This window comes from Clinocottus analis, unplaced genomic scaffold (genome assembly GCF_023055335.1).
Source record: "Clinocottus analis isolate CAN_PGR_092001 unplaced genomic scaffold, fCliAna1.0.p SCAF_48, whole genome shotgun sequence".
Taxonomy (NCBI): domain Eukaryota; kingdom Metazoa; phylum Chordata; class Actinopteri; order Perciformes; family Cottidae; genus Clinocottus; species Clinocottus analis.
Genome location: NW_027176205.1, coordinates 443,948 through 455,901, shown reverse-complemented (window position 1 = coordinate 455,901; position 11,954 = coordinate 443,948). Strand labels below are relative to the sequence as shown.

The 11,954-nt window shown below is 50.7% G+C and overlaps 2 protein-coding genes and 1 pseudogene across 5 annotated transcripts in view; 2 read left to right on the top strand and 1 right to left on the bottom strand.

Annotated features, from left to right (window-relative positions):
- LOC137801997 (extracellular serine/threonine protein kinase FAM20C-like) overlaps positions 1-988 on the top strand; it is a 36,558-nt pseudogene extending 35,570 nt beyond the window's left edge.
- A 1,562-nt stretch (positions 989-2,550) lies between these two features.
- cbx6a (chromobox homolog 6a) lies at positions 2,551-8,577 on the bottom strand. Its single transcript, XM_068599578.1, has 5 exons — positions 8,446-8,577; positions 7,442-7,485; positions 7,235-7,300; positions 6,756-6,822; positions 2,551-5,077 (listed from the first exon to the last, which is right to left on the bottom strand). Exons 1-5 carry the CDS (start codon positions 8,524-8,526, stop codon positions 3,842-3,844), a joined length of 1,494 nt encoding a protein of 497 aa, XP_068455679.1. The 5' UTR covers positions 8,527-8,577; the 3' UTR covers positions 2,551-3,841.
- Positions 8,578-9,468: 891 nt separating this feature from the next.
- Positions 9,469-11,954, top strand: part of pla2g6 (phospholipase A2, group VI (cytosolic, calcium-independent)) — an 8,739-nt gene continuing 6,253 nt past the window's right edge. For all 4 annotated transcript variants that reach the window (XR_011079940.1, XR_011079939.1, XM_068599591.1 and 1 more), the window contains exons 1-5: positions 9,469-9,584; positions 10,232-10,452; positions 10,910-11,119; positions 11,284-11,464; positions 11,758-11,945. Coding sequence is in view for 2 of the 4 variants with exons in the window: in XM_068599591.1 (XP_068455692.1) it covers positions 10,238-10,452; positions 10,910-11,119; positions 11,284-11,464; positions 11,758-11,945 (794 nt within the window). In the remaining 2 variants the exon portion in view is untranslated. The remainder of the gene's footprint in view (positions 9,585-10,231; positions 10,453-10,909; positions 11,120-11,283; positions 11,465-11,757; positions 11,946-11,954) is intronic.

Sequence of the window (11,954 nt, the reverse complement as noted above, 5' to 3'; positions counted from 1 at the left end):
AACATGTGATGATGGTGATGTTATGAACATGTTATCATGGTGATGTTATGAACATGTTGTGGTTATGAACATGTTATCATGGTGATGTTATGAACATGTGATGATGGTGATGTTATGAACATGTTATCATGGTGATGTTATGAACATGTTGTGGTTATGAACATGTTATCATGGTGATGTTATAAACATGTTAGACATGATGCAGTAAAGATGTTTACACGCAAACATGGCTGACAGGCTCCTCCCCCTCCAGGAAACATGGACCGGCACAACTATGAGACCTTCGAGAAGTTTGGAAACGACACGTTCCTCCTGCACCTGGACAACGGCAGGGGGTGTGTGTGTGTGTAGGTGTGTGTGTGTGTGTAGGTGTGTGTGTGTGTGTAGGTGTGTGTGTGTGTGTAGGTGTGTGTAGGTGTGTGTAGGTGTGTGTGTGTGTGTAGGTGTGTGTGTAGATGTGTGTGACTCTCTCCGTCCTCGCTGCAGATTCGGCCGTCACTCCAAAGACGAGCCCTCCATCCTGACTCCTCTGGCTCAATGCTGCAGGTGAAGCAGGAAGTGACCTGAAAACGAAGCTTTAATTATGTAAAATAGATTCTTTATTAATATTAACCCCCCCCTCCAGGATCCGGCGCTCCACGTGGCTCCGCCTCCAGCTGCTGTCTCTTCCTGGTTACCGGCTCAGTGACGTCATGCGGGCCTCTCTCTCTCTCTGGACCCGCTGCACCGGGCGGCGCCACTGCTGACGGAGCCGCACCTGGCGGCCCTGGACCGCCGCCTGGCGGCCGTGCTGCACGCCGTGAGCCGCTGCCTGAGCCACGCGGTCAGGGACGAGGTCGTCTATGACGACGCCCCCCACTGGAAGGACGCGGGGCCGCCTGCTGGCGAGAGCGGGTACTTCCTGTGGTCGTGAGCGGGTACTTCCTGTGGTCGCGAGGAACAAAACGTTAACGTTTATTATTTTACAGTTCATTCTTTAAGAGTTTGTTTATTTACTACATGTACAAAATAAAAGTCTTATGATGAGTTTGACAAAATAAGTCTTGAGATGAATTTTTACAAAATAAGTGTTTTTAAGATACAATGCTTATCCAAAGTATTAATGCCTCTTGGATGTTTCACCCTTTAGTTTCTTTTATACATCATACTTAATATAATTTGCCCTTCGACAATTTGCATTAAAAAAAGCTTATTTTATGTCAAAGTGAAAAGAGATTTTATGTATTTATGAATATAAAAACATACAACAAGTCCTCCTTCATAAAGTCCGCTCTGAGCCTCCGGGACAAAGAAACAACAAGAACATCTTTTGAAAGAGCTTTTTAATGAAAAGCCTCGTAACAAGAAACACAGAAAGCAACGAGCCGTAACGCGACCCTGAACGCATCGCCATGCTTCAACACAATGTACATTATTCATATTATACCACAGTCAAACCCAAGTTGGACTATTCAAATAAACAGCATCACATTAACCATATTATGCATATTCAAAAACAACAAGTATTAAAGTACAGTACAAAGAAGGAAACACCTTCAGGTCATTAAGCTTCTTCTTCCTTCCTTTATTCCCACTGAGCGCCAAACAAACCGCCACGTAAACATCAAATATGAATTCAAAAAGTCCAAAGAATGAAATCAAGACCCGATGAGGAGAACGAGCCGAGCAGCCGCAGAACTCACGTCTACAACCGTGTTCTACAACCGTGTTCTACTAGCGTGTTCTACAACCGTGTTCTACTAGCGTGTTCTACAACCGTGTTCTACAACCGTGTTCTACAACCGTGTTCTACAACCGTGTTCTACAACCGTGTTCTACAACCGTGTTCTACAACCGTGTTCTACAACAACACTCTGTCTGCGCCTCCTCCTGCCGCCAGAGAAGCTCCTGCAGCCACTGAGCTGCAGAGGAGGAGACGAGGACACGAGGGCATCCACGCAGAGAAGGAGACAAAGAGACGAGGGCATCCACGCAGAGAAGGAGACAAGGAGACGAGGGCATCCACGCAGAGAAGGAGACAAGGAGACGAGGGCATCCACGCAGAGAAGGAGACAAGGAGACGAGGGCATCCACGCAGAGAAGGAGACAAGGAGACGAGGGCATCCACGCAGAGAAGGAGACAAGGAGACGAGGGCATCCACGCAGAGGAAGAGAAGAAAAGACTCATCAGAAAGACTATCGCTGCTTTTTTCTCTGAAGGGTGGGTGAGACGGGTGAGGGCAGGGTGAGACGGGTGAGGGCAGGGTGAGACGGGTGAGGGCAGGGTGAGACGGGTGAGGGCAGGGTGAGACGGGTGAGGGCAGGGTGAGACGGGTGAGGGCAGGGTGAGACGGGTGAGGGCAGGGTGAGACGGGTGAGGGCAGGGTGAGACGGGTGAGGGCAGGGTGAGACGGGTGAGGGCAGGGTGAGACGGGTGAGGGCAGGGTGAGGGCAGGGTGAGGGCAGGGTGAGACGGGTGAGGGCAGGGTGAGGGCAGGGTGAGGGCAGGGTGAGACGGGTGAGGGCAGGGTGAGGGCAGGGTGAGGGCAGGGTGAGACGGGTTAGGGCAGGGTGAGGCGGGTGAGGGCAGGGTGAGGCGGGTGAGGGCAGGGTGAGGCGGGTGAGGGCAGGGTGAGGCGGGTGAGGGCAGGGTGAGGCGGGTGAGGGCAGGGTGAGGCGGGTGAGGGCAGGGTGAGGGCAGGGTGAGGCGGGTTGAAGGTCATGCTCTGCTTCCTGAACACGGAGTGAGTGAGGCGTGCGTTGCGTTAGCCGGTACAGCGTGTTAGCATGTGTTAGCATGTGAACCCTTGTGCATCTGGACATTTTATTTAGCTTTTAAAGTCGTTCATAACAAGTCTAATGATGATGAACCTGTTCTGACTCAACACGTCACTAAACATGAGTTCATGTCTCAGTCTCTAGTTTCTAGTCTTCTATACAGCATGATGTCATTTATACGCTATGGTCTGTCAGAGTCAAACAGACCATAATGCAGGGGACGCTTTGGGGGCGGGGCTACAAGGTGATTGACAGGTCTCATCCAGAGACGTACGTGTTGTCTCTGCGTCACGTCTCAGTCCAGATACGGTCACTTCCTGTTCTCTGGTTGCACAAGAACCAAGATGGCGACGGCCACGTTCTAGAAGGAAAACAAAGATATTTGCGGGCGGCGCGTCTCTCAGTGCAATCTAACACATCAACGCTGCGTTGACGGTTTGTTGGTCTGGACATTCGGCGTGAGGCACAAGGGTTAACACGTGCAGCCAGACCAGGACCAGCAGGAAGGACCTGCAGGAAGGACCTGCAGGAAGGACCAGAAGGAAGGACCTGCAGGAAGGACCTGCAGGAAGGACCAGCAGGAAGGACCAGCAGGAAGGACCTGCAGGAAGGACCTGCAGGAAGGACCTGCAGGAAGGACCAGCAGGAAGGACCAGCAGGGTTTCCTGAAGCGACAGCCGGCAGTTTAGAGTCTTGCTGGACGGGAACGACACAACGACTGTGTGTGTGTGTGTGTGTATGTGTGTCGTTGTGCAGAGTGTGAGGTTGTGCGCGCGTGTCAATACTCACTCGTACGTGTTCAAGAGGATGAAAATTAAAACGATTCATGAACAACAATTTAAAAAAACCTGCTTTTGTTTTGTCGATGCAGCGGCCATGTTGATGCCACACATGAGACTCAAGACTCTGCTGAGACTCTCATGAGACTCTCAGACTCTCCTGAGACCCTCAGACTCTCCTGAGACCCTCAGACTCGTTTCAGGGCGTATCAGCTGCCCCTTTTTAAAAGTATGCACTTCTTTAAAAGAAAGAGAACCAAAAAGCTGTTTCCTACGTTACGTCTCAGGACAAACACGGGATGACTTCATGCCGTCTGCTCTCCTGCGGCTTGGGAGGAGGGGGGGGGGTCGTCGGAGGCGACGCCTAGGGGGTCAGGGGGGGAGGAGGGGGCGTTCTCGGGGCCGGCGGAGGGCGAGGCGGGGCCCGAGGCGGGGGAGGGGAACTCCTTTATGGTGACGGTGACGAGGTTGGTGGTGACGTCGGTGACCACCACGTCCTTGCAGCTCGGCGCCATCTCCGGGTGCCAGTTGGGGTCTCCCTCGGCCGGCGCCCGTTGAGGTTCGGCGGGGGCGGGGTTTTGGTCCACGGGGGCGGAGCTCTGGTCCCCGGGGGCGGGGTCCACGGAGGCGGCGGGCGGCAGGCGCTTGGCCCGGCGTTGACGGGGACTTTTCCTGCCTCCCTCTTGGGTCGTCCTGCCGTCCTCCTCCTCGTCCTCCAAGGAAGGCGACGGTGAGGAGGGGAGGGAAGGCGGGTCCGGGGAAGCGGCGGCGGCGGCCGGCTCGCCGCTCTGGCCCTTCTGGGTCTCTGTGGGGGGTCCGCTGGACTCGGCGGGCTGCGACCGAGCGGCCGAGGCCTCGGCGTGGGACGGGGACGGCGGCGAGCGGGGCTGGGAGGAAGCGGACTGGGGGTTCCTGCCGGCCCCCGTGCTGGATCCCGGGTGGGAGGGGGGGGCGGGGCCCCCGCACTGCAGCCCAAAGGGCTTCCCGTACATGGGGAAGCCCAGCATCTTCAGCGGCGGCTGGAAAGGCCTGTAGGGGGCGTCTCCCGCCTTCTTCCCGATGATGCGATTGCGGGACGGGATGCTCTGGCGTCCCGCCGCGAGGTTCCTGCCGCCGCCGCCGGCCGCCGCTCCGCCTCTCCGCGGCTTGTCGATGACCTTCAGGTTGAGGATAATGCGACCCCGTTTGACCTCCCGCGGTTTGACCCTGCGGTTGAGGATGCGGACGGTCTCGGAGAACGGGGAGACGTGCAGGCGGGACGGGGCGCCGCCGGGGAAGGAGGCCGCCGCCGTGGGGTCCGAGCGGGGCAGCGGGCGCCGGGACATGCGGTGGCAGCGGTGAATGTCTTTCTTCAGCTTGTGGGTGGCGGCCAGGGAGTTGAGTTTGGGAGAGGGCGCCGAGGAAGAGGAAGAGGAGGAGGAGGACGCCAAATGAGGCGAGGCGGAGGAGGAAGGAGTCGCTCTGCCGGAAGAGGAGGAGCGCGACGCCGCCGGGCGGGCGTCTGAGGCTCGACTGCTGGCCGCCGCCTTCTGGGTCCGAGTCTGAGGGAGAGGATGAAGAGTTAGAGCTTCTGAGGAAGAGGATGAAGAGTTAGAGCCTCTGAGGAAGAGGATGAGGAGTTAGAGCCTCTGAGGAAGAGGATGAGGAGTTAGAGCCTCTAAGGAAGAGGATGAGGAGTTAGAGCCTCTGAGGAAGAGGATGAGGAGTTAGAGCCTCTGAGGAAGAGGATGAGGAGTTAGAGCCTCTGAGGAAGAGGATGAGGAGTTAGAGCCTCTGAGGAAGAGGATGAAGAGTTACAGCCTCTGAGGAAGAGGATGAAGAGTTACAGCCTCTGAGGAAGAGGATGAGGAGTTAGAGCTTCTGAGGAAGAGGATGAAGAGTTAGAGCCTCTGAGGAAGAGGATGAGGAGTTAGAGCCTCTGAGGAAGAGGATGAGGAGTTAGAGCTTCTGAGGAAGAGGACGAGGAGTTAGAGCCTCTGAGGAAGAGGATGAGGAGTTAGAGCTTCTGAGGAAGAGGATGAAGAGTTAGAGCCTCTGAGGAAGAGGATGAAGAGTTAGAGCCTCTGAGGAAGAGGATGAAGAGTTAGAGCTTCTGAGGAAGAGGATGAAGAGTTAGAGCCTCTGAGGAAGAGGATGAAGAGTTAGAGCCTCTGAGGAAGAGGATGAAGAGTTAGAGCCTCTGAGGAAGAGGATGAGGAGTTAGAGCCTCTGAGGAAGAGGATGAGGAGTTAGAGCCTCTGAGGAAGAGGATGAGGAGTTAGAGCCTCTAAGGAAGAGGATGAGGAGTTAGAGCCTCTGAGGAAGAGGATGAGGAGTTAGAGCCTCTGAGGAAGAGGATGAGGAGTTAGAGCCTCTGAGGAAGAGGATGAGGAGTTAGAGCCTCTGAGGAAGAGGATGAAGAGTTACAGCCTCTGAGGAAGAGGATGAAGAGTTAGAGCCTCTGAGGAAGAGGATGAGGAGTTAGAGCTTCTGAGGAAGAGGATGAAGAGTTAGAGCCTCTGAGGAAGAGGATGAGGAGTTAGAGCCTCTGAGGAAGAGGATGAGGAGTTAGAGCTTCTGAGGAAGAGGACGAGGAGTTAGAGCCTCTGAGGAAGAGGATGAGGAGTTAGAGCTTCTGAGGAAGAGGATGAAGAGTTAGAGCCTCTGAGGAAGAGGATGAAGAGTTAGAGCCTCTGAGGAAGAGGATGAAGAGTTAGAGCTTCTGAGGAAGAGGATGAAGAGTTAGAGCCTCTGAGGAAGAGGATGAAGAGTTAGAGCCTCTGAGGAAGAGGATGAAGAGTTAGAGCCTCTGAGGAAGAGGATGAGGAGTTAGAGCCTCTGAGGAAGAGGATGAGGAGTTAGAGCCTCTGAGGAAGAGGATGAAGAGTTACAGCCTCTGAGGAAGAGGATGAGGAGTTAGAGCTTTATCTCGTAGAGAACCACTTCACTAGTCGGAACATCGCGTCGCTTCGTTTCCCATAAACAGATTATTTTGTGGTCTGATAGTTATGAAATATGCCAACGTGAACTATTGGAGTTCCAATATATTTTCTGAAAGGTTTGTTGTAAAAGACCAATATGACCGTGTAAAGTATCTTCACCTTCTTTCTGCCTAAGTTGTTCTGTCATCAATGGACGTCTACAATAACTGCACCGCTATGATTTCCTCATTAATAAAGTTCATCTCAGGATGAGGTCGTGTGTTTGTCTTCGTGCATTAAACAGCAGCAGAAACTTTACCTTCCCAGCTACGGGTTTGGGTTTCGGACCTCGCTTCTTCGGCCCGTTCACTTCTCTTTCCCGCTCCCTGGGGGGGGGGGGGGGGGGGGGTGAGAGAGAGAGAGAGAGAGAGAGAGAGAGAGAGAGAGCATCAGTTACAGACTGGTCAGGCTGAAACGAGGTCAGAGTGAACAGGAGGTGAACGCGGTCTTCAGGTCTTCAGGTGAATGTCTGTTTCCTCTTTTTACTGAAAGTCTTCAGCAGAAACGCAGGATTCCAGATCAGAGATGTGAGGACAGAACAGAGGAGGTGAAGCAGGAGCTTTGCGGTCGAGCCAAGGAGGAAACAGACTTGAACCTGCAGCTCTCTGATGCTAAGCTAGTGCTACATCAGAGCTTCTCTTCCCGTACATTGACCTTCAGCAGACTTTAGAACTTTTTTCCTGAATCGGCGTCATAGTAGTACCATTAGAAGTACCATCAGAAGTACAAAGTACTCACTTCCGCTCAAAGCCCAGGATCAGCCGGTCGTCCAGGATGTTCTCCTCTGGCTCCCAGGTGCTGTGCCTGAATCGACAACAACAACAACAACGGATCAACAAACTCACAGCAAGGAAACTTCTTCTCTTTTATTTTTTAACCACAAAAGATTATTTTAAATGTACAATCTCAGTTTAGTGTCGGGACATTAAAAGCTCAAGGACTCACTTCATGGCCCATCCCTTCCATTTCACCAGGTACTCAAGTCTTGCCTGCAAGAAAACAAACAAAAAATAGCTCGTATTTGACTTTAGATAAATCAATAAAACACTGGACAGTTTGCTTCAAGAGCCTTTAAGCTCTTTCCTTTTATTTATTTAGAATAGATACTTCTTTTAAAGTACTGTTATCTGGTAGTTCTTTAGCATATTTGTCTTTTAAATAAACAATTCAGATTCAGTAAGAAGTAGTTTTGCATTGGACGTAAACATCATGTTCACTTCCTGTAATGACGTCATATTCATAACATCTGCTTTGTGGTGCACTCACTTCTCTCCTATGAAAAGTCCTGGCGGCGAACTCAGAAGTGGAGCTGGATGCCTGCTGGTCCACTGGGACCACTGTGTCTACTGGGACCACTGGGTCTACTGGGACCACTGGGACCACTGGGTCTACTGGGACCACTGTGTCTACTGTGATCACTGGGTCTACTGGGTCTACTGTCTCTACTGGGACCACTGAGTCTACTGGGATCACTGGGTCTACTGGGACCACTGTATCTACTGGGACCACTGGGTCCACCACCACGCAGAGAGACTCTGAGGAGTCCTTCAGCATCTCTCCCAGCAGCAGCACACGAGTATTACAGGACCTCTGCGCTGTGATGCTGGCGCTAGCTTTAGCAATAGCTGCTAGCATTAGCTGGTAGACCCCCCGCCCCCTTCTACACGTCACAGCACGGCCTCCTCCCCTGCTCGGCCTTTTCCCGCCTGCAGCCCCGTGTTTGTGTGGCTGGTTAAACTATATATATTATATATATATATAATATATATAGTTATATTATATATGTAAAATATAATGGCCATGGTGCAGCGAGCTAGTTAGCGTCTAGCTAGTTCTCTCCTGGTTAGCTCCGGCCACAAGGCCTCGAGCCCACGTAGCCGAGAGCCGCTAAGAGAGGAGTGTGTGAGGGGGCAGAAAAACACGCGCGGACGGCCGGCGCCAGCGCTTACCTTGCGGACGCGGCGTTTCAGGATGGCTTCCGCCGCGAAAACGCGATCTCCCGTCGAGGAGAGCTCCATCTTCTCTCTCATGGCCGGAGTGACGTCACTACTACGGCCTGCTGCCTGCCTGTCTGTCACGTGGCCGGGTCGGCCCCCTTCGGTCGCCCTGGCAACGAGGAGGACTCTCACGAGGATGCGAAAGAACCGCGAAAGAACTCCTCTGTTTATGACAGCGGAGACACACACACACACACACACACACACACACACACACACGCATACACACACACACACACGTGTGTGTGCACAATATATATATATATATATATATATATATATATATATATATATATATATATATATATATATATATATATATATATATGTATATATATATATATATGTATATATATATATTTATATATATATATACATATATATATATATATATATATATATATGTATGTGTGTATATATATATATATACATATATATATATATATACGTATATATATATATATATATGTATATGTATATATACACATTATATATGTTATATTCTACATTTTATATAGATTATGAATAATTTTAAAATAAAACTTTTAGGTATTTTTATGTGTTCAGCGAGCCGTCTGTAAAGTGTATTTTGTAATACATTCATGTAATATTTTTTTTAGATTTTCATCTTTTTTATTGTGTTCATTTGCATTATGATTACTTTATAAACTAGTGAAGTCTAATTAAATTACTTTAAGATTTTTTATTTTCCCTTACATTGACTTCCACAGTCAAAGGCAACAGTGCAGGATAAAACAATATAATACAAATATGAACACATCAATTCTTGTTTTAACATAAAATGTAATAAAATATGATTATGAGAATAATGTTAATCCTAATTAAAAGGTATATTACGTATTAAAGGGGTTTCTGTCATGAAACCCCTCTGAGCTTCTCCTCTAATTACACCCCGCCCCCTTTTACCGAGCACTGCTCGCTCCTCGAGCTCTGATTGGCACAACTTGCGTCAGTCACGATTTGTAGCAAGTTCGGTTTCAGCGTCACGTGGTCTTTGACGTCGCTGTCAGAAGTCAACTAAGCGACGCGAAGCAGAAGAAGAAGGAGAGGGAGAGGAAGAGAACCAGCAGGTAAGAAACGACTTCCGGGAGCTACCTGTAAGTTAATAGTTTTAATGGCAGAACGCCTTCTCGGCTGATCTGGGTGTTTCGTTCACGGTGTCCGGTGTCAGCGGGCTCGTGAGCGGCGTGGACGGAGCCGCTTGCCCCTCCCTGTTGTTGTCACGGGGCGACCCCGTTAGCACCGTCACCACGGTAACAACGGTCCACTGATCTCACCCCGGAAGTACAGATGCTTTGGAGAGTAAACAACAACACACATCTGGGGTTATTTACACATTGAGGGAAGAAGGCGTTGTGTTCAGAACCTCATGAAACAAGCAAATAAATATAGATTTTGTTATTATTATTATTATTATTATTATTATTATTATTATTATTATTATATTGAAAACAATTATGTTATGAAGGCACCAGGTGTGTGTGTAAAGGGCACAAGGGAGTGTCAGGGTCTGGTTGGGTCAGGGTCTCCTAAAATGACTCTACAAAATAAAATAGCAGCATTTTGAATTTTAAAGTTTTCAGTTTACACATCAGTTTTACATCTTTACTGAAGTATTAGCAGTACTACAACATAAAGGAGTACTGCAAGTAAAAGTCCTTCATTCCTTAAGCTAGTATTTTGCGTTGTGATGATGGGGTGTCTTCTCACCCGTCAGGTGACAATGCAGTTCCTGGGCCGGCTGCTGGACACCGTGTCCTCCGTGTCCACGCTGTTCACCAACCCGTACCGGGTCCGGGACGTGCCGCTGGCCGAGTACGGCGGCGGGGGCAAGGTGCTGCTGAAGGAGGAGGGGCGCTTGGTCCTGTACCGGAACACCCAGTCCCAGTCCTGGGACTGCCTGCTCATGTGCCCCGACATGCCCAACACCACCCTAAGGTGCTGAGCCCGTCCTTCTCTCCGCTGACATCTTTTTCTGTTGTTTTTTTTGGTCAACCAGTGATCAGGAATTGACGTAGAGAGGGCGTATAGGTCTCTGCTAAAGACCTGTCAATCACCTTGTGGCCCCGCCGCTTAAGCATCCCCTGCTTTTATGGCAAATTAAACATTTGGTGTTGGTTCTGGAAAATTTTAATATATATATCTTACCTTCATGACTGACGTCTACGGGTTCATTCAAGATAACCGGCTCTGAGTCGGATCAACTGCTTTGCTGCAGAGCTTTACTGATCCAGGATTAATCTTTAAGATAATATGCTTACAGTATTCATCCAATCTGCAGTGTTCATGTCAGCTGCGTTCTCTCTACCTATAATCATATATATATATATATATATATATATATATATATATATATATGTATATGTATTACATGTGACCTCTGCTGCGTGAACAGGCTGTTCCAGGTCGGGTCGGAGGAGGACGCCATGAACTGGTTCCCCCAATACGCTCTCAAGCTCCGCCCCTTCTACGAGACACTTCCTCTGAAGGCCGAGACCACGCAGCCAATCGTAGACTGCATCCGCAACCACCAGGACTGGAGCTCCGCCCACATCGCCGTGGAGACGGGCCTGAGAGAGTGTCTCAAACACAACTATGTCCAGAGGTAATCTACTGTTCATACGATGTTTAGAAGATGTTTATTTTACTGAAAGTCATGGAAAAGTCATGCAATTGTGGTTAAAAATCATAGAAATTTGGTCAGAAAGTCCTGGAAATGTGGTGGAAAGTCCTGGACGTCATCGGTCACAATGTGTCTGAACCCTGCAGTCAGATCAACGCTCGCGACGCCGCCGGTCAGACGCCGCTGCACCTGGCGTGCGAGCGCGGCGACTCGGCGTGCGTGAGGCAGCTGCTGGAGGAAAGCCAGGCCCGGACCGACATCAAAGACCGCCACGGAGATACGCCCATGCACTGCGCCGCAAAGCAGGACACGCCCGCCATCATCCAGGTGAGGCCGCTGGTCGCAAGGTTTGTGGACTTTTGAAGCCTCTAGTTTAGTGAGGTGCCATCTTGTTTATGTGCAACCGGTGAACAGGAAGTGAGCGTATCTGGACTGAGGACGTATACGTCGCTCCTCCTCAGTCCAGATACGCTCACTTCCTGTTCACCGGTTGCACATAAACAAGATGGTCGTCTCTGGTGTCGACCTGTTAATCACCCTATAGCCACACCCCTAAAGCGCTTCCCCTTTTGCGCTATGGTCTGTTTGACTCTGAATGGAGACTCCTCCCCCTCTCTCAGGTCATGTGCTCACGGATGTGCTCGGGCGTGAACGAGCTGAACGACAACGGAGAGACGCCGCTGCACGTGGCGAGCCGGCTGGGCCGCGTGGAGTCGGTCAGGGCGCTGCTGGGGGGCGGGGCCAAGTGTGACATCATCGGCGGCACCGGCTACGCCATCCACAGCGCCATGAAGTACAGCGAGAAGGGGTGAGCAGG

What these genes read in the sequence shown, in the direction of transcription:
- cbx6a (XM_068599578.1), bottom strand. Translation starts at nt 8,526, where the DNA reads ATGAGAGAGAAGATGGAGCTCTCCTCGACGGGAGATCGCGTTTTCGCG. An exon ending in TGAAACGCCGCGTCCGCAAG is followed by an intron (nt 7,486 to 8,445) that starts GTAAGCGCTGGC and finishes GTTTTCTTGCAG; the next exon opens with GCAAGACTTGAGTACCTGGT. An exon ending in ATCCTGGGCTTTGAGCGGAA is followed by an intron (nt 6,823 to 7,234) that starts GTGAGTACTTTG and finishes CCCCCCCCCCAG; the next exon opens with GGAGCGGGAAAGAGAAGTGA.